At 38.7% G+C, this 25,841-nt stretch overlaps 1 protein-coding gene across 1 annotated transcript in view; it reads right to left on the reverse strand.

Annotated features, from left to right (window-relative positions):
• Positions 1–23,793, reverse strand: part of LOC121384959 (RGM domain family member B-like) — a 37,571-nt gene extending 13,778 nt beyond the window's left edge. The window contains exon 1 of the mRNA XM_041515464.1: positions 23,527–23,793. Within this exon, the coding sequence (XP_041371398.1) occupies positions 23,527–23,546 (20 nt within the window). The 5' untranslated portion in view covers positions 23,547–23,793. The remainder of the gene's footprint in view (positions 1–23,526) is intronic.
• Between the last annotated feature and the right edge of the window lie 2,048 nt (positions 23,794–25,841).

Genomic DNA, 25,841 nt, shown 5'->3' on the forward strand with positions numbered 1-25,841 from the left:
GAGAGGAGAGGGAGGTAGAGAGAGGGAGTCTAATGGTTATAAAAAAAACCCATGTCAAATTGATAAATGATCTCTTTAACAACGATGGCTGCTAGCCCATGGCTAATTTACCCCCACCATTATCTCCTTCTGACTGGCCCTGAATTGGAATACTTCACAGCCAACCCGTCAGATTCGTTACTCGGTGTTAACTAACGAATCTGCAGAATTGCTATTGATTATGCGCAAGAACAAAGTGTGTGACTCATATTCGACTGTGTAAATGAATTAATACTTTGATATGGCATGCATAGGGTAACACAAACAGACTTTAACTGTTACAGAATGGTCGACGGTTGTATTAAAGGTAAACATTTTTTTTTGGAAAGATCTACACGATAATACTGCGAAAACAGACGGGTCAAAGTCACAAAAGACTGAGTTATTGAAGCCGTCTCTTTAGGAGCTGATAAATCAGAAATGTGATGGATGAATGATTGTGTGGTGGAATACTGTAAACAGTTGTCTGATAACTGTTGTGTAAATACAGCACGTAGACAACCATACGAAAGAAGAAAACCGTCACACGATGACTGAACGTTCAGCTGTCAGACCCAGAAGATACTGGTGCAGAAGACATTTCCCATGTAAAAAACTGCACAGCTATTACCCATAGGTAAAACACGCATAGGCGTACGGGCTACCATTTTTTTTAGGGCGGGGGGGGGGGGGGGGGGGGGGGGGGGGAAGGGCAGGCTTGTTTTTGCCGGAATTAAACGAAAATGCCCGAATCTGAATAACAACATTTATTCATATTAGCATTACTGCCAAACAGCTATATAAGGTTGCAAACGAATTTACTACGCATTTTTACATGGATTACAACTAATTTTGCAGACAAACTGATGGAAATACATTGTAAAAAGGTCTCAGGTTAGCACATTTTGCCCGAATATCTCTACCATTTTTGCCCGAATTTGAAGATTTGCATCAGCCCCTCCCATGCCCCCACCCCACTACACCCCCCGTCTCATACGCTTATGAAAACTCGTGCTAGTTAAAAGTAATTTCAGACGGTATACTTGTAAGCTAACTAGTTAAATAATATTAATCAAAGTTAACCTGTTAACTGTTGTTACGGACATCAAGATTATCCATTGGGCCAGGGGCCTAATTTGCTGAAACTCTCGCAACTTGCGATCTCGAAGTGTAATGCAAAAAAGCAAAACAAAACAACAAAAACGAAACAAAAAACCCCACTTTCTCTCCCGAACCCCCCCCCCCCCCCCCAACAACACAACCCCCCCAACAAAATCCCCGCAACAAAAAATGCATGGACAATGCGATGTAGCTTAAATGTGAATTAGGCCCCTGGGTTCCACGAAGCGATCTTAACGCAAAGATAACCGTAAACGCATACGGTAGTTATACACTTAAGGTGATTTTAACGCTAAGATTGCTTCGTGGAATGGGTCCAGGTCACACATCTTTAACAGAACAAATTCTTGCATTCTAAACATACAGAAGGGTTAAATGTATTCACTGTTTTATTTTATTGAATTGGACCGTCGACCCTCTTGCAGGTTCATTGAATGTAAATGACAACTCCTTTGTTAACGTGTACTTTGTTATTATTATTATTTATTTATTATTACTATAATTTTATAATGTTCCACCCATGTATGATTGTATCTATCATGACTTGAAAATCAAGCGTTTATGCCCCGCCATTACAATGTAGCACCCTTTGACCGTACATCATGTCTTATAATGACACAGCTATTAATATCTGATATGTACCAACAGATAGTGTCAAACTGTCAACCTTTGGTCAAGTGACAGGAAAACAGTACATTGCGAAAAGTGGACGTTCCAGTTTGCACCAGGGTCGACAAATGTCTTAAAGTTTGTTTTGTTTAACAACACCACTAGAACACATTGATTTATTAATCATCGGCCATTGGTTGTCAAACATTTGGTAATTTTGACATATACCAGTAGTCTTAGAGAGGAAACCCGCTACATTTTTTCCATTAGTAGCAAGGGATCTTTTATATGTACCATCCCATAGATAGGATAACACATACCACAGTTTTTGATGTATCAATCGTGGTGCACTAGCTGGAGCGAGAAATAGCCGATGGGGATCGATCCAAGACCGATCGCGCATCAAGCGAGAATTACGTAGTCAGAAATAAAGATATAGGACGGCAAGGCTCAAAATTCGTTTTGTGGAATGGGACGCAATCTTTGCTTCTCAGATTTCAAGAGTGGGAAGCAATCTGGAAATTGGTCTCAAAATAGTTTTGGGAATCGGTTGAAATTTCATCATCGATCATCGGTTATATTCGGTCTGCATCAACCGAGTAAATGTCAGGACAGAACAGAACTGGGGCCTAATTCACTAAATTCTCGAAACTTAGCGATCTTGAAGCGCAATGCTAAAATACTTGCAAAGAGGATGATTTGTTGTCTAACCGAGCCAAAGAGATATTTGTGAATTAGGCCCCAGAACAGAACAGAACTTTAGTACAACTCAGGCCGTTACCAACGACACATGAGTAACAAATGCGAACAATAGTGTACTGTGACAAGACGGGATTTACACCGATTACATTATTGTTTAGATAATACTTATTCAGACTCCGGGAAATCACTAATTTTATTTAACATCTATTTAACATAGGTTTTCTTTACGTACGCATGAAGCTAAACACCCAAACCCCAGCATATTTACATCAGTTCCATTAATGAAACTGTAGGAACAATCGACAATCGATTACCGATTTCTATAATCGACCATCTCATCGGTAGAGTCCAACCGATATAAGTTTCGATTATAATCAATCACTGGAACACCACTAGACTAAATAATTATTACTGTGCCTTAATTATTTTGCATATGACCTTCACCCCTAGGCCCGGCCCTGTCCTGCTATCTACAGTACCTGCACGAGACTGTACAGTGGTAAGTGTGAAGTTGACACATTTCACCGATTGCGGTTGATGAAATCGACACCTGTCAGCGACCCGTCTCTTTACTATGAAACCGATAACCCGCGCGCGATTATGCCAGCATCACGTGATGAAATACACATGCTATGTTTGACATAAACAGTGATATCGGCACACTTTCGTATAAACAGTGTCAGTGCATTTGAAAACAGAAAATATTTTAAACTCACACGGGGAAGCAGCCCGAGTACTCGTACTCTGCCGTTCGAGAGCTAGGCAGACATTTGCGCGGTTATCAGGGCTCGAAATACTACCGTCCCGACCGGTTTTTAGCCGGTCAACATCACCAAGGGCAGGCATTTATTTTGTGTTTGGGGCGGGGCGTAGCCTAGTGGGTAAAGCGTTCGTTTGATGCGCGGTCGGTCGAGGATCGATCCCCGTCGGTGGACCAATTGGGCAATTTCTCGTTCCAACCAGTGCTCCACAGCTGGTGTAACAAAGGCCGTGGTATGTACTATCCTGTCTGTGGGATGGTGCATATAAAAAATTCCTTGCTGCTAATGGAAAATTGTGGCGACAGCGGATTTCCTCTCTCAATATATGTGGTCCTTAACCATAGATATCTGTGGTCCTTAACCATGTCTGACGCCATATAACCGTAAATAAAATGTGTCATTAAATAAAATATTTTCTTCCTTCCCTATTTTGCGTTTATACGGCCAGTGCACCACGACTGATATATCACAGGCCGTGGTATGTGCTATCCTGTCTATGGGATACTGCACATAAAAGATCCCTTGCTACTAATGGAAAAATGTAGCGGGTTTCGTCTCTAAGACTATATGTCAAAATTACCAAATGTTTGACATCCAACAGCCGATGATCAATGAATCAATGCGATCTAGTCGTGTCGTTAAATAAAACAGTTCCTTCCTTCCTTGAAAACAAACTTCTTCTTCTTCTTCTTATGATCATGTTTGGTCCATCAGATTATTATTCGGTCCTGTAGAATTTGTAGTTTACCGGACCGACAGGAATTTCAGCCAATCTTGACCCTTGGAAATAACCGCTTTCTGCCGTCAGAGATAACTCTATAACGAAAACATGGGGGTTTAGCCTACCACAGTGTCGGTTCAGTAGACAAAAGATTCCCGCTCTAATAAAACAATAATCAAATGTTTGAGGGAGAGGTCTTGATATAGGCATTTTGCCTGTTGACCAATCCCCAACCAGCATTATAAAGGAATAAATATTGTTTAAACCATATGTTTGATGTTAAATACTTTATACAATGATAATTTTTTAGTTTCACCGAGAATAACTATTTCACATATTAACTGCCGATACACACACTACAGGAAGAAACTCGTCAGCAACCCTTTTTAAGAACATTTTGCTTAAATACGTAGGTACCGAGTGGCAGAGTACACCGGCCTCGGTGGTGTCGTGGTTAAGCCATCGGACATAAGGCTGGTGAGTATTGGGTTCGCAGCCCGATACCGGCTCCCACTCAGAGCGAGTTGTAACGACTCAGTGGAAAGGTGTGAGACCACTACACCGACGTCTCTCTCACTAACCACTAACCCACTGCCCTGGACAGACAGCCCAGATAGCTGAGGTGTGTGCCCAGGACAGCGTGATTGAACATTAATTATATATAGGCATGAACAAAAATAAAGATTAGTGTAATGATACCTCAGCCAATTTTAAACCATGGCTATTTGGTGTCTAACAAATGCTTATTTCGACATTGTTTTACGCTTTACCAATGAACTAGATCCTCACCTCTCATGAGGCGGGGTGGGGTGGGTGGCTTTGAGTGAGAGGAAGAGAACATTTAATTAAACGGAACCTCTTCCTACACCAGGGCACAGTTCAGCCAGAACGAGCAGAAAAAAACACCGTCCGCTAGACTGGTTTATGCTCTTCACGTTAAACTAAATGACCACATCGGGACCCAGTCAAATAGTTCGCGTAGGTTGTTAGCTGGCTGAATTTGGGGCTGGTCTAAGTTCAGATAGTCAACGTTTGTAAACTATTTTGACTAGGAAGTTCAGTCAACCCGTTGTGCTCTAGTGGTATCGTTAAACAAAACAAACTTTCCTTCGAGTAGTCGATCATCCAACCTAACGCACCTCAGCCGACCACCCTACACCTGAAAACAAGCCGGTTACGTCAGGGCCAGTGTACGAGGTTGTCGTTTGCACGTCCTCCCTGACGCCTCACTACACGTCAACTCACGAGCTTGGGACGAAAAGTGTTGTCAGCTCGAAAAGTCCCCTCAACTTCGCATTTCAACTCCAGATTCGAAAACCGGATTTTGCACGCATGCGTCAAGGTGGCGACATTTTCTTGTGGATTTTTATGTAACTTTGCACCGGTGCGCTTGAAAATCTTTCACACTACCCTGTCGGCTAATTTTTGTGGACTCGTTGTAATCTTTCAATTTCACACGTAAGCCGAGTCCAAACATCGGCGAGGTTTAGCAGTAGTGTCAACCCCCGCGTCAACATGCACCTGGGGTTTTCTGTGGTGTTTTCCCCCATCCAGTCAGGTCACACACACTCAACCAAGAAAGAAAGAAAGAAGTGTTTTATTTAACGACGCACTCAACACATTTTATTTACGGTTATATGGCGTCAGACATATGGTTAAGGACCACACATATTTTGAGAGGAAACCCGCTGTCGCCACTACATGGGCTACTCTTCCGATTGGCAGCAAGGGATCTTTTATTTGCGCTTCCCACAGGCAGGATAGCACAAACCATGGCCTTTGTTGAACCAGTTATGGATCACTGGTCGGTGCAAGTGGTTTACACCTACCCATTGAGCCTTGCGGAGAACTCACTCAGGGTTTGGAGTCGGTATCTCGATTAAAAATCCCATGCCTCGACTGGGATCCGAACCCAGTACCTACCAGCCTGTAGACCGATGGCCTGCCACGACGCCACCGAGGCCGGTCCTCAACCAAGATGTCGCAGACCCAGATCAATGTCCATTATGGAGAAATGTTACACAGTAGAACGTGTTACCGATATATAACATATATCGTGTGCTACTTTTATGAGTGAAAACAAAATACACACACACACACACACACACACACACACACACACACACACACACTTTTATTAACAATAAATATTAATATAAAATAGACACTTCCTATTCTTTTAAAGATAGTTTTTACGTGGGGTTTTTTGTTTTGTTTTTTGAAAAACACGCCACCCAGAAGAAAAGTTACACCAACACAATAGTATATCGGTGTAATAATTTAAGTTTGAAATTCATGTTAGTAAATACATCCATGATTACATCTACTTTCAGTTTGTTATTTCAAATTTTGGTTAGAACGTTCTTATTTCCTAGGTCATCTACAAATGTCACTTAAAAATGAAAACATTAAAAAAAGATCCCAAACCAATATACAACAATCGTCTAAACTAAACAAAAAGTACAAAAAAAATTAACAACAAAAATCAAATCCCTTCTCAAACACCAACACCCCCCAAAACCAATCTAATTAAAATTAGCTCCACTATTACATGTGGATCTAACAGCAGCCAGTTGGAGCTCATGTCCACCAATCAAAACCTTACTTGCAGAATCATGCCAGTGATTTGAAAATAATTTGAAAACATTCCGAATTACCCTGAGGGTATACGACATGTTTCGTGTTAATTACGAATGCCTTATTTAGACCAGTAGAACTAATTTTAATCAGATTGCTAACAACACTGCGTAGTCTCCAATGTCAAAGTAACGTTTCGTCTGTAAATAATAATTTAAATATCGACCAATCACACTTCGCCTTTTATTACGTTATTTGGGAGCATACAAATTCTAAAAATATCGGGCGAGTCTATTTCAGTGGCCGCAGTACAGCGAACCATACCAATACGTACGGGATGGGTTATCAGTCTTCAGTTTTACATTACAAATTATTTATTTTATAAATATAAAACATGTTTTAAGGCATTCGTAATTCACACGAAACATGGATAATTCGGAATGTTTTCAAATTATTTTTAAATCACTGGCATGATATTGCAAGTAAGGTTTTGATTGGTGGGCATGAGCTCCAACTGGCTGCTGTTAGATCCACATGTAATAGTGGAGCTAATTTTAATTAGATTGATCCCAAAACCAAAAAAAACAACCTCCCAAACAAAACACTGACACCTCCACACACACACACACACACACACACACACACACACACACACACACACACACCAAAAACAAATCCTGTGCGGTTTTTTTTTCCATTATTTAAAAAAAGTTTGGAGAAATTTAAGCTACTAATTAAGCCGACCAAAAACACATAGTTAATACTCTAAGCATTGCTGTTTCGAATACTAGTATGTTACAGTGGTCAAAAACAAGAAAGTATTCTTTTAAAGCCGCACACCCTAGTTCCATCCAGCGAAAATAAATTATAATTGGGTTAATCTACAAACCTGTAACACACTTAGATCACGTTTTTATCAAATGGAGTGAAAAAGCAGGTTTTATATCGATAAATACCATGGGAATCCCCATGTCCCAATTGCTTGAAATAATTTTGAAAGTTAGTATTCTGATGTCACCGGTAGATGTCGCTCGAAGCACAACAATGCCTACGTCACGACAAATTTCACAGACTTGGGGTGCGTTCGTTTCACCTATCCTGGATATGTTCCAACTGTTCTGTCCTGGTTGTATCCCCTCTCCAAATATCGTAAGACTTAGCAAAATGATTGGTTTTAAGGGTTTTGTAACGTTTTGTATTGAGGCACTTACTTGTCTGAACTTTATTGTTACTGAATATGTTCACGAACTGTGAAGAAAAATCTCACAAATGAACAACAACAAATCGGATGTTGATTGCGCGAACCGTGCACGAGAAAACAAACCGAACCAAAATGATAACGGTCACGTGATATACCAACGTCTGTGACATTGAAATGGAAATATCCCCTCTAAAAATAGATTAGACCTCGCTTGCTTAACGGTTTTTTCTCGACAACACGTCTTGTGAAAAAATGCAAAAAATGCATTTCGTGGTTTTACAAACATCAGGATTACCAAAAAGCACTTCAGGTGAATGGAAATGTGTATTCTAAATAATAAAATGTAAGTAAAGTGCAATTTTATTTGTGAAAAATGGGGTTTAATAGCGAAAAACAACGCCGTAATGGTTAACAAATAGCCGTAACTAGGGTGTGTCCCTTTAACGTCAATATTTCAACTCAGAACATTTAGAAGCTAATCACAAACAAATGAAAATAGACACCAAGTAATTATTAAACAATTTAAAATATGAATATAACGGTAAATTTAAAAAAAAGAAAAAGAAAAGAAACGTCTACGGAAAATGATGGACGTCATAATTGCTGGCTTAACGTTGCCCGTCAGCCGGTGTCAGCGACAACCCGCCATCATGAAGACATTAAAGGGAGACGACTGAGTACTTGAGCCGCCGAGTCGCCGTGACGTGTCAAGCTCTCCGGAAGACGAAGTACGAAAAGGTGCAGTTTTATGACCAGACAGACAATATGGCTACCACCACCTCCGTTTGAAAGGATGCTTATGACTTTGACGAAGCGAACCTCGCTTGAGGAGTCACCGTAATAGCGACAGAATTATTTAATCCCCAGTTAGACCCGTAACCATTGTCAAGAAACTGTAATTAAACACATGGCATCTGCTGTTGGCTGGCAAAATGGGTAGGAAACAGAACCGAATAGGGGGCAAAAGAACAATGGAAGGATGAATTGAACAGAACGTTTTAGATAACTTTCTTGTTTTTGCTTTTTAACAGATGACGAGCGATGTATTTTTACCGTAGCTATACTGATATGCACCACCACCATTCACTTTTGGATGCATTTTAATTCAGTTCCAGTACGAAGATGTCCAACAATATGTTGTGAGTTCTATTAATAATATATTTTATTGGCCTTTCCATGGCGATGAAGTACATGTCTAATCCAAAATGTCCAGTGAAATTAAGACTACCGATGTCGAACAAAAAACTTAAGAAAAAAGATAGAATATTTTATTTGTTTCATAGTAGGCCTATCTAACGGCCACTGATATAGCATTCGCAATATAATTATTATGTGCATAACCAAACATTTTCAAAAGTAGTTCTCATCGAAGTAACTTTTTGTCTAAATAACATTACCAAAACTAAAACATAACATGCGACTGGGAATATTAGTGGTATTTTAAAAACAAATTCATTTATATATGGAACACATTTTTGTTTATAGCAACATTATATTTCAGTTCTTTTAACTTGGATAAGGAGATTATCTATACAGAAACATTTGACGTCACGTTGCAATTGGTGTAGTTACAGGAAAGAGGTAACTGGTGTCAAACTGTTTTAATTATTATATATTTAATACCAAGGAATCCCGTTGATGTAAAAATCAAAGAAAATTAATTATTTATCAAGGACCTATTTTGACTGTAAAATCTTGTATTGATACGATTGTTATATTTAGCACACAAAACACGAACAAAGACGTCAAGACTTAAAATGTAATTACATTCCTTTAAGTGCCACAATTGGCTAGGCCTTCCACTTGTTACTGGAATATATTTTATTGAGCTGAATAGATTCTTTTCTTCTTGTTGTTTACTGTTAATCCTTAAGTTCAATATTTTCCAAAGGTTCCCAACAGCTCACTGTAATTATTTCCCAGTGAAGTACTTTTATAATCCGACACACCTGTGTGGGCAGATTAGCACGAACACTAATTTTTTTCCCTCAGGGCGCGAAACACCTGGCACTCGAAAACACCGTCAAAAGACGCAAACATGGAAAATGTACCTCTCAGGCGGACACGTGAAAAAATTGTCAAATAAAACAACTTCAATGATCAATTCAGCGTGCGTTAAGGATTTAGAATAGAAGGTGTCGTAAATCACACGCAGCAACACTTTGCGACAGCCCGTTCCAACTGTAGCGGCCATCAATCCATTGCGATAATGGTAATAATAATAAAACAACATGGCGAAGATTCGAAACTGCGCGCTCTCGATAATAAGTACAAGATCTCGACTGAAGATCGCCTAAACGCCGGCTCTGATTTACGACTGAAGCAACTTTATTACAACAGGCAATAAAGTATTATAAATGAAACCTCAGTAAAGTTCAAACATTAGCCATAAATTATTCTTCTTCTTGACTGGATGAAAGTATTTGGAGATACTGTACTGAAACAAATTAATAATCATCATCTGTATGGGGAAAAGGGTGAACTCGATGATACAACGTCAGCTCCAGATGCGGTAGATCGTAAGATCGACTCACCATCTCTGTTCCCATTTCTACCAATGCTCCACGACTGGTATTTCGAAAGTAATGGTACGTACCGTCATGACATTTTGTTTTAGTGACGACATCAATAACACACACGTTTAAAGCCAGTGTCACAACACGAAACAATATCTGTATACCATCTGTGCAATAATATATTATACACTGTGTAATATATTTAATACTACACGCTGTATACAACGTATACCCTCAATTGTTACGTGCTTGCTTATATCTAAGCTAGATTCAAACATGCTGTCTCCGGAACACAAGTCTCACTCAGTGTATTTGTGTTCAGGCCAACATTTATGTAAAACAGTAATTAATAATTTAAATGAAAATAATGAAATACGTAAATGATTGAATGTGTGTGTGTGTGTGTGTGTGTGTGTGTGTGTGTGTGTGTGTGTGGTCAAACCTGTCTTAAACGGTCACACAGGAAGTAGATAAAGTGGCTGCTTAAGACAGGTGGCCGCTGATTACAGGTTGCGACATATAGTCTTTAAAACATATGTATATATATATCACAAAAATCAAAATAATGTTGTTCTTTAAGTGTTTTAACTAATTATCAGTATTGAAAGATAATATTTTCATAATTTAATTGCATCTAATTATTGCCAATATTAAAACGTAAATACTTATATCAGCATAATAATATAAATTTTAAAAGAGATAGTTATTAATATTTATACTGGTCCGTTCAATAATAATTAAAAAAAATACTCAAAAACCCCATCTGCTTGTAATAATGAAAACATTGAGAAAATTCCTCGATATTGGATTAACACGTTACAAATGACCCCGTTCGGGTTTCTTCTTAAAATAACACCAGCCGACACTCCTATCGACTGTTTGTTTTGGATGCTGAGCGCATCTTAAGAAGACACATTCGGGCAGCCTCGCATCCTTGTTATTGTTTGCGTTTTGAGCGCTAAATGTTTGATGTGACGTCAACGCGGTGTCGACCACACGGTAGAAGTAGCAGACGGCTACAAGGGGGCCCGCGAGCCGGCAGAATCGTCATGCGCACTGCCCAGGTGTGTTTGTGCACGCTCGATGGCGAAACTTGGCGATAAAGGCGCAAAACTAGTGTTTGTTCAATCAGTCTGTGGTATTAAAGCCAGCTCAATATTGACTCAAAAAGAAAATTCAACTTCAAATCACTCGTAACGTCATCAAAAAGAAGATTGCTTCAGGGGAAACAACTGGCGTTTCACAGGTTTGAACTATAGACCGTTTCTTTACATCAAAAATATGACCGTAAAATGATGAAGTTATTTATAAACCTGAAGTGTTTTACTGTGTCTAGTATGTATTTATATTCTTCGTTGTTGTTTTTTTCGCTTATATTTTGCTTTATCGACTTTGTCTGTTGTGATTTGTAAAAATTCTGTAGATATTTAGTTTCAGTAATTGCAAAATATGTAAATTAATGTCGACCAGTCTATTTTAATATGAAGTGGTAACATAAGGTTGAAGTCGAACACTTGCAACAATATTGTAACCTCGTTTGGAACAAAACCAAGGATTCAGGTACCTTTCTTAATGTTTTTTCCTTATCATAACTCTTCTTCATTTAAAATACTCATAACTCTTCATAATTAACCAAACTCCCTGTATTGCCTTGGACCCATCCACCCCTTCCTCCAGAGAAAAATCTAACCACAGCCTCATCACTTGCTTTTTCTTTTTTAATGGGAATAAGCATACAATGATTGCAATAAAGATGGTATTGTATAGTATTGTATTGTATTGTGTTGTATTGTGTTGTGTTGTATTACATTGCATTGTACTGTGTTGTGTCTTGTTTTGTTTTGTGTTGTGTTGTGTTGTATTGCGTTGCGTTGCGTTGCGTTGCGTTGCGTTGCGTTGCGTTGTGTTGTGTTGTATTGTAGTGTATTGTCATGTATTATATTGAATGAGGTGCACAGACTAAATAAATAATTTTAAAATACCATTGAACTGTCTGTCAGTCTCTGTTCATATGTATGTTAATATGTCAGTCAGTCCGTCAGTCAGTCTGCCAGTCGGTCGGTCCGTCCGTCCGTCCGTCCGTCCGTCCGTCAGTCAAGTTAAATCAACTCTGTGTTAATATGTGTGTCTGTCTATCCATCCTTCTGTCTGCTCGCCTGTCTGCCTGTCTCTGTGTCTGTTTGTCTCTCTGAGGTACCATTACCGTGTTTTTTGCAGAGTTAAAACAACCAAAACACATGCCAAAACACAATTGATGGCTGCGACCATGTTTTTTCCCCACAGTGATTGCAGGTTGTACACGTAAAATGGAGGGCCACGTCTCTCTGGTGAAGAAGATCAAATGGTCGAATGTCCGCGGGGACACAAACAGTCTGGGCAGCTGAAAACAGGGTTCCAAAATGTCTACAGTCTAGCATGCGATTACTGTGTGGCTTGATTGATAGACGATCACCCAGAACATCCAAAATAACAGAGATAGTAGGAATGGGATTTGAGATAGGGGTAGTAGTATCCATTTAGGGGGACCAAATGACATGAGGCGGAATGCCAATGGAACTTTGGGGAGGTTTGGAGGGGATCGTAAAAAAGAAAGAAAATTAATATATAATAAATTAGAACTGTCGCAAAATTATGGGGGGGGGGGGGGGCGGGGGGCTAGATCCGCCTCTGGAGAGCACTAGAGCACAATGATTAATTAATCATGGGCTATTGGATTTTAAAATTAAAAACATAAATGTAAACAAAACCTAAAGAAATATGTAAGATTAGCTACTTTATAGATAGTTACGTTAAAATTTAGTTTGGGGGCGTCAATACCCTAAAAGTAAACAGAACTCCCTCCCCCCCCCCAAAAAAAAAAAAAAAAAAAAAAAAGAAGAAGAAAAAAAGACAACAAAAACCACCAAACAAACAAAAAAGCAACAAAAAACTCCAACAACCAACACCCCCCCAAAAAAAAAAAAAAAAAAAAATACAAACAAACCCAACAACAACAACCCCACAACAAAAAACAAACCCCAAACAAACATATTAACAATCATTGCGGAACTTTCAGAGTTTTAGCTTGATCTAATATGGTGTATCATGGACAGTTAAAATTGTTATTATTTGGGGCATGGGGATCCAGTATTAAAAATAATATCCTTCCCCATCCCACCACAGTCACCATCTTCCAATTACGATCAACCCTGTATACCTAATGATCCTAATATAATAGACACAGCCTTGTTTTCGAAACTAGCAGAAGCAAATAGTTTAAACAAACACGGAAAAAGGTCCACGCGGCATCGTTCCGAATGCTCTGGTTTAGGGGAGCAGGCCAAGAGGTCACGGATTTTAAATATTCATCAAATTAGCTTTCAAGCGCCGCGGTGACAACAAACACAAGACTGGGAACCAATCGATCCCCGAGTGTCGTTTGGCTCAGACGTGGCAGACGACACCGCGCGCGCGAACATCACGTGAAGTTGGCGCGTGCATCGCCGCATATTTACGCATTTGTTTACCGGAAATAAATGTGAAAAGAAAGGAAGGGAATGTTTGGTTCAAAATTTTGTTTGTTTAACGACACCACTAGAGCACAATGATGAATTAATCATCGGCTATTGGATGTCAAACATTTGGTAATTCTGACACGTAGCCATCAGAGGAAATCCGTAACATTTTTCCAAATACAGCAATGCACGGACAGGAAAGCACATACCACGGCCTTTAACCAGCTGTGGTGCACTGGTTGGAACGAGTAAAACCCAATCAGTTGAATGGATCAATCGAGGTGGTTCAATCCTGCGATGCAAGCACCTCAAGCGAGCACTCAATCGACTGAGCTAAATCCTACCCCTGTTTGGTTCACGACACATCAGTACACAGGCAGGCACATTTGCAGTGAGGAGGGGTTGGCGGTAAAAGAAACAACAAACCGTCTTCTCCCCCAAAAAGGTGTTCAGTATATTTTCTGGATGAGCACGACCCGACCCCCCTGCATCATTTCCTGTACACGCGCCTGGCCTATTTTGAAAGATGTATATTTGTTGACTGACTTACGGTTATTTCGACAGTTCTGAGATATATCTATATATATATATCTATCTATCTCTCTCTCTCTCTCTCTCTCTCTCTCTCTCTCTCTCTCTCTCTCTCTCTCTCTCTCTCTCTCTCTCTCTCTCTCTCTCTCTCTATATATATATATATATATATATACAGACACACACACACACACACACACACACAGACACACAGACATACAGAGGGAGAGATAGAGAGACAACCCCACTATCACCACATAGACTACTACTACCGGTAAAACAGCAAGAGATCTTTTATACACTTTCCCATAGACAGAAAGCAGACACCACTGCCTTTGATAGTGTTGGGGATATGTTGTAATTTCATCACCGATCATTGGTTATAATCGATTTGCATCAGCCGATAAACTTTCGATTATACAATCGGTTATAATATTATGAACTTAAGATAGACTATGCATGTATTGCTGTGTTCATTGTGATAGACAAAATCTAAATGCTTTTTCGTTATGTACAAATGAAAACAAACTCCTACCCATGCATATTTACATCTAATTCATCATCTAAACTGAAAAGAACATTACAGTTAACAATTTCTGAATTGGTTCTACCAATCAATTGTCGATTAAAATGGATCATTTGAATATCACCAGCCTTTGATGTACTGTTTGTTGGGTACTGTTTAAAATGGGAAAAAACCCACAACCCGATCGACCCTGCCACCCATCGCTCTACACCCATAGTGCTACATCAGGTCCGAAAGAAGCGGCGGTAGGGGCGAGGCGGAGGCGTATGTCCCCTACTTGAGGACGACAAATTTACGTTTGTTTTGTCCTACTCTATATGACAAAATAAAGATAAAAATCTAGCTTGTGCCCCTCTCAATCCCCAAGAGACTGTGTCCTCATCCACTAGAGACTGTATCCCCCTCCACCAGAGACTGTGTCCCCCTCCACTAGAGATTGTGACCCCCCACCCACCTACTCCAAATAATATTCCTACGACCGTGTACATCCCGTCCCAGAAACGAGTGTGATGACGCGCACCGACCATACGCTCCGTACTCCATCTGATAAGCGATTTGTACGATGGGACGTGACAGCGCGTTATCCCATTCATAGACAGTTGGAGTTTACACTGCTCCTCTGACAGCCATCGCGTCACTGCTGAAGCAGGAACATCGCAAATAATTAAAGTGATGCTCGGTCCGTCTCGTGAGCCGCTCATCTCAAATTTACGATTTTTAAAGAATGTATAATATGTCCAGGTTACTATATAGAGTTGCCAGTCGAGAATATTCTGAAGTAGATGGGTTTGGTAACAAACAAACCTCGTGCACACGCACATGCATGACGTATATATGCACATACGTATATGCAGATAAATGATAATACACATACCCATACCTACTTACAAAAAACATAAACCTACCCACCTACCTATATACATACACATCTACCTGCTTACATATGTACACATTCCTACCTACCTAGGTACCTATCTACCTACCTACATATATACACCACCCTACCTACCTACATACATACATACATATACCCATCGATCGATCGATCGATCGATCGATCCATACATACATACATACATAAATACATACATACATACAATGTAACATACATACATACATACATACATACATCAATACATACATACACACACAGACAGGTAGACTGGCAAACAAGCAGACAGACAGACGAATGTATGCACAGACAAACACAAGCCAAAGCCATAGCTAAACTTAAAACCAAGAGTACGCCAATAACAAGATTTGATTTTAGAAAGATAACAAATTATAAAATCTTATAAATCAGGATCCAGACAAACTTGCACGTTTTGATTTCAAAACCAGACAATTAATTAATAATTATACTCACCGCGTTGCAGAAGATGCCAGGGACATTTCACATATCCCACCATTGTTTTACTTCCCTCATGCTGAACAAATTTGATTTTGCGTGAAGTGATTTTATTATCCGACAAAACCACTTTAGCAGACGACAGAACCGTTACGAAGATAGTCCAGCTCGCTAGCAGACGTCAGTGTAGAGGTAGAACAGTTATAGAGATAGTTCTCGTTCTAGCAGACGACAAGGTACAAAAACAGTCTAGCAATTAGCAGACGTTAAACACGTAGAACCGTTCCAAAGATAATCCTATTTCAGTAGAAGAGGTTCTAAAACCGTGACGGAAATAGTCGTTGTCGTAGCAGACGACACTATTGACGTAAAACCGTTACGAAAACAGTCCAACAGTTAGCAGACAATAACAAAATAGAACCGTTACACCAATAATCCTACGACAGTTGTAGACCTAGAACCGTTACAGAGATAGTCGTCACTAAGCAGACGACACAATAGCTGTAGCGTCGTTACTATGACAGTCCACTCACTAGCAGACGACACTAGACAGTCATGTCGCGTATAGCTGTTACAAAGATAACTGTCAAGACAAGACTTTATTTACACTCGGGCCGTTACACAACGGCATAGGAGGAAGCAGACGACACCATAAACGTTACATATAGCTGTTACGAAGATACCTGTCACTAGCAGACGCACAACTGGATGTAGCACCCTTACAGTCCAACCATTAGCAGACGTCACAGCACGTGTATCGCCGTTACCATGATAGTCCACTCACTAGCTGATGACACTATACATGTTGCATCTAGCACCGTTACAGTCCTGCCACTAGCAGACGACACGATAGATGTAGCGCCCCTACAGAGATAATCCAGCCATAAGTAAGCAGAAGTCACAGCAAGAGTATCTTCGTTACTATAATAGTCCACTCAATAGCAGACGACACTATAGGGTCATGTAGCGTATAGCACCGTTACAAAAATAGTCATGTTACTAGCAGACGACACAACACAGATAGTCCAACCACCAAGCAGACAGCACAGCACGTGTATTTTCGTTACTATGATAGTCCACTCACTAGCAGACGACACTATACAGCCATGTAGCGTATAGCACCGTTACAAAAACAGTCCTGCCACTAGCAGACGACGGAGCGGAATCGTAACAAAGATAGGCCCGTCAGACGATAAACCCGCCAACAGCGATCTCTTGAATGGTTGATAGCCCTACGTAGTGGAGCTGTAGATTCCTTTACACTCTAACCCTTGAATGATCCGCAGAGTCGATCGATCCAGCGACGGGGAAGCAACGAGAGGGCCACAAGGTGCTGTTCCTAAAATACGACTTCCCTGCGAAGTTGTGAGCGTGGAAAGGGGGCTAATTAATTGGTCGCAGACATGGTGAAGTATGCGGGCTTTATTTTCACAGGAAAATGCGATCTTGGCAGGCAGTAAGTGTCTAACACATGTTTTCTTTGACTTTCGCCGGGAGACTGAGAGGGAAAAAAAAGAGTGAGTGTGTGTGAGAGAGAGAGAGAGAGAGAGAGAGAGAGGTGGGACAGAAGAAACCGTCTGATAAGTTATATAACTAGGGTACAGGTTTTTATTTCAGAACAGTGTATTTGTCTGGCTTTTTAGTTCGTGTGTACGCAACACCGTTGTGTCAGTACGTTAACACCAGTCGAGATAATCGTGCTAGACCGAGTACACAGACACACTGACACACTGACAACCGTACACACACAGCTGCTGCTGGACGCCAGAATGAGTACAGGCCTTCGATGACCTCTCAAATTAATTTACAATTGACGGTTATAAACCAAACTTGAGTTGATGTTTAGAAATTATAATCAAAATTCTAGATGTCAGAAAACTAAACTACATTGACGTCTGCAAATATTGCTATGATGTCGTCTGCAAATCAAACAGATTTGTTGGCATCCACAAATAAAATGCGTCGACGTTTAGGCCTATAAGCAAACTGAGTTGACGTATGTAATTAAAATGTGTTGACAGTTAAATAATCAAAGTATGCTGCAAACCAAACTAATTTGATATCTGTTGATCAAACTACGTTGACGTGTGCAAACCAAACTACATTGATTTTTGCAAACCAAACTACATATGTACTTTGACGTCTGCAAACCAAACTGCGTTGAATGTGCAAATCAAAATTACGTTAACTTGTGCAAACCAAACTTCGTTGAGTGTGCAAATCAAAATTAAGTTGACGAAGCCTGTCCACAGAACTTTGACGTCTCACACACCGAAATCGACGTCTGCTCAAAAAAGGGATTGACGGCTACTAATCAAGCTACAGTTTCAAACACACAAAAACCTCTCTGCTGGAATCATTCGCAAACGTAGAACCAAAGGTCCACATCTGGATTGCGATTTTTTTCTTCTGTTGAGATGTGGCTTTGACTCCCAACAAGCAAGGATGGAAGTAATTTTCCTCGGCACTAATTAGGACCTAGCTGGTTAGGCGCATCTTGTTAGCACATGGCACTACCAAAACCCAAGCCTGCCCGCCTCTAGGTATCCGGCGTTTTCATATGGTAGAAACTTCTTGCTGCCAAGTCCACAAAATGTTTCAAAACTGGAACATGGCATAGGAATCCAGAATCGTACATAAGCAAATGGTATTGTCATTAGAAAGCAATTCTAGCCCCATCTCTCCATGGGTCGACCTCGGTATCCTGGTTAGATTATTAATGTACCAGCTGCTTGGGGTCGGTGTGATGTAAAGATGTCAGCAAAACGGTCAGACGAACCACAATCATCGGGGTTCGATGTCTTTACCAACTCCAGCAGACACGACCGTTGTAAGCAAGACTACCTCTACTCGACATATCTTTTTGCCTACCAATCTGTGTCTGATCTTTGGGTCTTGTTTCCGCGTGTATCGAATATCGTTGTTTTCGGGGAAAGGAGCCCAACACAATGTCTAAAGTGTGAATTTTAACCCCAAAAGACGTTTTCCTGCATGTCATTGTCAATGGTGGGTTTTTTATTATTATTTTTTTTGTTTTTAAAAAAAAAAATTAGGATTCTGTAACGGTGAATTCTTCCCGACAAGGCGGGAAATTCGATCCGGGTCCTGACGAAGGGGAGAACACGTCAGCCGATTGTTAAAGAAGCCGCGGAAACTGAGAAGAAAACTGGACATAGACAAACAGCGAGACAAAACGATCGTCTGCAGCAGCACCTTGTTTGACCGGCGAATCTTTTGTAAAGATACTTTTCAGTCCTCTGGATGTGAGAAGCGAATAACCTTTCAGCTGCGCTCGGCTTTTCTTTAATAAGCTGGTGGCACCGCCGGTTCCTGGGTTTTCACGTCTGACGTGTTAATTTGTGGCGCTAATGAGCCGCGGGATGGACACTCAAGATATCTGCCTGTTTGCGTAAGGGGTAGAGAAGAAGAATAAAGTACACTTTGGTTATTTGGTCAGCGCGGCTCGTCGGATGCCAATTTGCTAACAAGCTTGCGATTATTTTACAACCTTGACCGTCCAGTAAAGCTCAGTTTAAAAAAAAAAAAAAAAAGATCTCTCAGGATTATCTGACCGTCACGGGGTTGGTGAGAATGTAGATGGAGTGAAGGATTTTTTTATGGGGGTGGGGTGGGGGTGGGGTGGCAGTAGGTGATAAGGGAAAGAAAGGTGCGTCTAAAACAAGACTGATTGGAAACTGCATACACACATTACAAACACATACACATACAACACACACACACACACACACAGAGAGAGAGAGAGAGAGAGAGAGAGAGAGAGAGAGAGAGAGAGAGAGCAGTTTTTGGATGAGGTATTGTTTTTGATTAGGGGTTGGGAGTGGGGGTAGAGGTGGGGGTGGAAGCTTGGGTTCATATTATTCACTTAACACTGTCAAATTGAGGTGGGTAACAAGAACAGCATGCTAAATCCTTAATAAAATTTATTTAAAAAGTAAAATGGAAAATCCACCTAAAACAAACAAATATCCCCCCCCCCCAAAAAAAAAAACAAGAAAAAAACGAGAAAAAAAAACAGAAGACAAAACAAACAACACAAAAACAAAACAACAACAATAAAAAGGAAGAAAAAACCCAAACAAAACAATAAACAACAACAACAACAAAAAAAAACCCCACTAAACAAGCACACAAATAAACAAACAAATCAACCCCCAATGTATTTAAAAAGACCCAAACGATAACAAAAAAAAAAAAAACCCCAACCAAATCAGAATGGAGGAGGCTCAAGGACTTTGTTCCCCAGTTTTTTACCACTGAATTTTATATTTGTATTCAAATCATAATATGTTTCTTTTAAATACAACTTCATAATTTTTGTGTTTCATAGTGTATTAATTCAAAATGAAGGGAGCGGGACGTAGCCCGGTGATAAAGCGCTCGCTTGATGCTCTGTCCATTTAGGATCGATCCCTGTCTGTGGGCCCATTGGGTTATTTCTCGTCCTAGCCAATGCACCACAACTGGTATATATATAAAAGGGCGAGGTATGTGCTTTCCTGTCTGTGGGAAAGTGCATACAAAAGACCCCTTGCTTCATTAGGAAGAATGTAGCGGGTTTCCTCTCATGATTACGTGTCAGATTTGACAAATGTTTGACATCTAATAGCTGATGATTAATTAATCAATGTGCTCTAGGTGTCTTGAACTTGAAAAAAAAATCATTAATGACATTATTGAAATATATAGTAGAGTACATGTATATAGAGTATATTATACAGCTCATGACAAATGGAATATTATTAATTATCACACTACTTATGACATAGTGGAATACGTGAATTACGATACCGCTTATTACAATGTCATATTAATTGGAATATATGAATTATAATACAGATAATACAATATGTGAAATACTAGTGATATTATATAATTATTTGGAACTTGAGATCCTAGTGAGATTAATTGAATATCGGGTATTAATGTAAAATAATATGGAATGTATAAAACAGGATTATTAATGTGAAATAATTTACAATTTTAATAAATTTTAGATATTAAATGTGAAATAATATACAAGTCAATAAACTTAGGATATTAATGTGAAATAATATACAATTTAAAAAAAAAAGGATATTAAATGTCAAAAATAATATAATTTAATAAACTTAGGATATTAATATGAAATATTATACAATTTAATAAACTTAGGATATTAATGTGAACTAATATACAATTTTAATAAACAGGATATTAATTTGAAATAATATAGCTTTACTGAACGTGGTACGAATGTGAACTAAAATAATATTTTTGGTAACCTTGTACACTAATGAGAATTACTAGTAACATACAATCAAACCCGTGTTAAGCAACCAGCAAATACATATAAAAAGTGGTCTATTAAGGCAGGTGGCTGCTTAATACAGGTTAGCTTGTATTATATTAGATATTTAGGAGTTAAAAATGTGGCCTCTTAACACAGATGGGTGCTTAATACAGGTCAGATTACACTGTAGTAGATGATCTGGGACGATAGAAATGTCGTCTCTTAACACAGTTGGCTGGACTGGCTGCTTAATGCAAGTGGCTAATAGAGCAGGTTTGACTGTATACTGATGAAAAGAAATAAGGGATCACATCAACAGCAACAGCAAATACTAACTTAAATCCCTCATATCTTGTATCAGACGTTAATTGTGTTATTGACATCCAGTTCCACATAATATCTCTGTATTTTATATTTAATATTTAATATTTTTGTATTTTAATCCAACAAGAGTTTCATATTTAATATTTAATCCTACATTCACATGTTCCCTTTTTATTGGTAGTGAACTTGAGATAACTGTGTTAAACACTAAAAGAATGACTAAACTTTGGATATTAATATGAAATAAGATATGAATTTAGTGATCTTAGGGTATTCGTGTTAAATAATATACCATTTCAGTGAACTTAGATATTATTGTGAAATAGACTTTTGTGAATATATTATTGAAACGTGAAATATTACTAATTAATCATCCAGGATTTTACTGAACTCGTTTCATAATGTCAGAATAATTATTTGTGTGAAATACAAGTTTGCAGTGAACACAATTAATAACGTCTAACATTAATGTAACTCCTATAAACTCCTATAACTCTTATTAATTTTAATAAGTTAATTATATTTTATAGTTACATTTTGACTCGTTTGTCAGGATAGCCTATACCGTTATACTTATGTACCTATATCTACCAATGTTCATTCATTCTGTATTCTACCAAGTGTTTTGATAAAATATAGAATTCAGCAGGCCTGTGGTATAGAACTTTGGATATCGTAAATATAAATAACTCTTAATAGATAGATATCTTTTTTATTATTTAATATTCATATTGGCATATTGATAACTCAAGGCCACGAGCTACCCCAGAAGATATTTTAATCGTAGGTGTATATCAGTATATTATATATAATTTATAATTAAACTTTGTATTATTTTAATATAGACTCGACTGAGGAGACTGCTCTTCCCACCCCAATCCCTACACCAACGACCTTGACACTGTTACTTTTAAAAGGTTTTTAAAATCATCCATGAAAAACAGAAACAAAGTTTCCAAAAAAAAAATTCCCAAACCTGTTATACTCATCTTTCAGATATTTGACCTGTTAATTAATTAAAACACAACTATAAATTATTTTTCAAAATGTATATATAAAGGTAAATACTTAAAGACACTTGGTGATCTGTTTGCTAGAAATTGACACAACCAACATTTTACCCTAAATCTGTTGTTATCATCTTTAAAAAATTCGACCTACCAATTAATTAAAATACGACTATTAATTATTTTTTAAAATATCTATAAGGGTAAATATATAAGTGTAAATATTTGAAGACACAATGATCTGTGTGCTGAAATGACGTTACCAACATTTCACTCGAAACCATTTATTATCACCAATTAATTAAAATACACCTGTTAATTATATAAAAAAAGAAAAGTATCTATAATGATAAATATTTGAAGACACTTGATAATCTGTTTGCAAAAATGACGTTACCAACAATTCACCTGAAATCTGTTATTATCATCTTTAAAAAATTCAACCCGCCATTTAATTAAAATACACCTGTTAATTATATATATATATATATATATATATATATATATATATATATATATATATATATATATATATATATATATATATATATATAAAAGAAAAGTATCTATAAGGGTAAACATTTGAAGACACTTGATGATCTGTGCTGAAATGACATAACCAACATTTTACCCTAAATCTGTTATTATCATCTTTCAAAAATTCGACCCACCAATTAATTAAAATACACCTGTTAATTATTTAAAGAAGAAAAGTGTCTATAAGGGTAAACATTTGAAGACACTTGATGATATGTGTCCTGAAGAGGAAAACTTTTTCTCACCTTCTCTTGTCAGATAGCATTCGTCTTCTTTACTCCATCCTTCTTTTCGACATGTGAGAGCTGGCAACACCCGAAATGTGTCAATGTTTAATCCTAGTTTGCTTCTCATTGGAAAGGAAACCCGAGCCGCGACGCTTCTTATATAGCTGTCAATACGGGGCCTATAATACGTTTCTTTTGTACACTACGTTTCGTGAGGCAGCGAACAAACAGCTCGGCGCCATTCAATCACACCATTCTATGAGAAATCCGCTACAGTTAAAAATGAAAATTTTTCTACAGCTCGTTTTCAAGTACCTCCATTGTGAGCGTTGTCCAGATTCAAACAAATCCCATGTTATTGCAGTTTCATTGTTCGACACATCTCGGCATTAATACGGAATCATTATTCGGGTGAATTCGACATTTCAATCAATCACTTTCTATTGGTTTCCGAGAAGCGACGTCACAGTGACTCTCTCTCTCGCGCGCATTGCTCAGCTCACGTGCGTTCCGTCACTAAGACGTCGTTTGAATGTCGACATGGGAACAGCCATATTGCTTTTTTTAGGCAGAGAAAAGATTTACTGAATTGCAATGGCTTTGGGGGCTCGTTCGAGTAGGACCGTGTTTGAAAGGCTCGCTCAGTGTGTAATGAAGTGTAGAATAGCCACACAATATCTGCCGTCTGCCCTGTGTTCGCGCCTGAAGAGCACCAGTTTTAATTGCATTCTCCCTTGAAAGGCTGTGAAAATGTTCACCATATAACAACATTATACAAAGACGTAGCCTATTCAAGTGACACCCTAATATATATATGTATGTATATATATATATATATATATATATATATATATATATATTTTTATTATTATTTTTTTATTATTATATATAATCTTTCTATCTGATCAGCTGAGCTTATGAAATACCCACGTGGTGCTTTTTCAAGAGTAGTTTGTATGGTATAGCGAATTTCTCCCAAGACACCCATAACAGTTTGCTAGTGCTTGACATTCAGTAACCATTGATAGCTGACTGAATCTAGTTTTCCAGAATTTGCCATTCAGTAACCAATGATAGCTGATTGAATCTCAAGACATCTCTTACAGTTTGCTAGAACTTGACATTCAGTAACCAATGATAGCTGACTGAATCTCAAGACATCTCTTACAGTTTGCTAGAACTTGGCATTCAGTAACCAATGATATTACTACCTTACAGTCATGTTATAGGTTAGAAATTGTACATAATATGCACACTGAAACTTTATAATGTCCATTAGACTAGTAATAATGAATATTCGTACATGAAAAATAAAGATTTCTGGGGTCAACAGAAAAGGAAAAGAAAGAAATTTTTATTTAACGACGCACTCAACACATTTTATTTACGGTTACATGGCGTCAGACATCCCACAGACAGGGTAGTACATACCACAGCCTTTGATATACTAACCAGTCGTGGTGCACTGGCTGGAACGAGAAATAGCCCAATGGGCCCACTGACGGGGATCGATCCCAGACCGACCGCACATCGAGCGAGCGCTTAACCACTGGCCTACGTCCCGCCGCTAACAGAAAAGGAAGAAAGAAAGATAGAAAGAAAGAGAGATTGAATTTAAACATTATATTTCTAATTATCTTACATCAGTAAAAGCAACATATATGTACAACAGGATATTTTATCGCCAGTAAAAACGATGCACTACAGAAGCCAAAATCTCCTACACTTTAGAACAACAAGAAGCAAAATGCAACACCACCAAGAAATGTTAAAGAACCTGAAAACAATGCACACATTGGCCTTCACCATTCAGATCCTGTCTGTAGCATGGTGGATATATATAAAAGACCCTTTGCTACTAATGGGCTATTTCTAGTTCCAGCCAGTGCACCACAACTAGTATATCAAAGGCCGTGGTATATGCTATCCTGTCTGTGACATGGTGCATATAAAAGATCCCTTGTTACTAATCGAAAAATGTAGCGGGTTTCCTCTCAGACTATATGTCAAAATTACCAAATGTTTGACATCCAATAGTTGATTTTTAAATAAATCAGTGTGCTCTAGTGGTGTTGTTAAACAAAAACAAACAGACTAACAAACATCAACTTAGTAATCACACTACCTCCAAATGATCACTGCTCGATGGTGTAGCCGTTAAGCCACCAGTAGGTACTGGGATCGCATCCCGGTATCGGCTCCCAGCCACAACCAGTTTTAATGGCTCAAAGGATAGGTGTCTGGGCCCCGTTCCACGAAGCGATCTTAGCCCTAAGATCAACTTAGGTGCATAGGGTAGCTATGCGCTTATGGTAATCTTAGGGCTAAGGTCA

This window comes from Gigantopelta aegis, chromosome 2 (assembly GCF_016097555.1).
Source record: "Gigantopelta aegis isolate Gae_Host chromosome 2, Gae_host_genome, whole genome shotgun sequence".
Classification (NCBI taxonomy): Eukaryota; Metazoa; Mollusca; class Gastropoda; order Neomphalida; family Peltospiridae; genus Gigantopelta; species Gigantopelta aegis.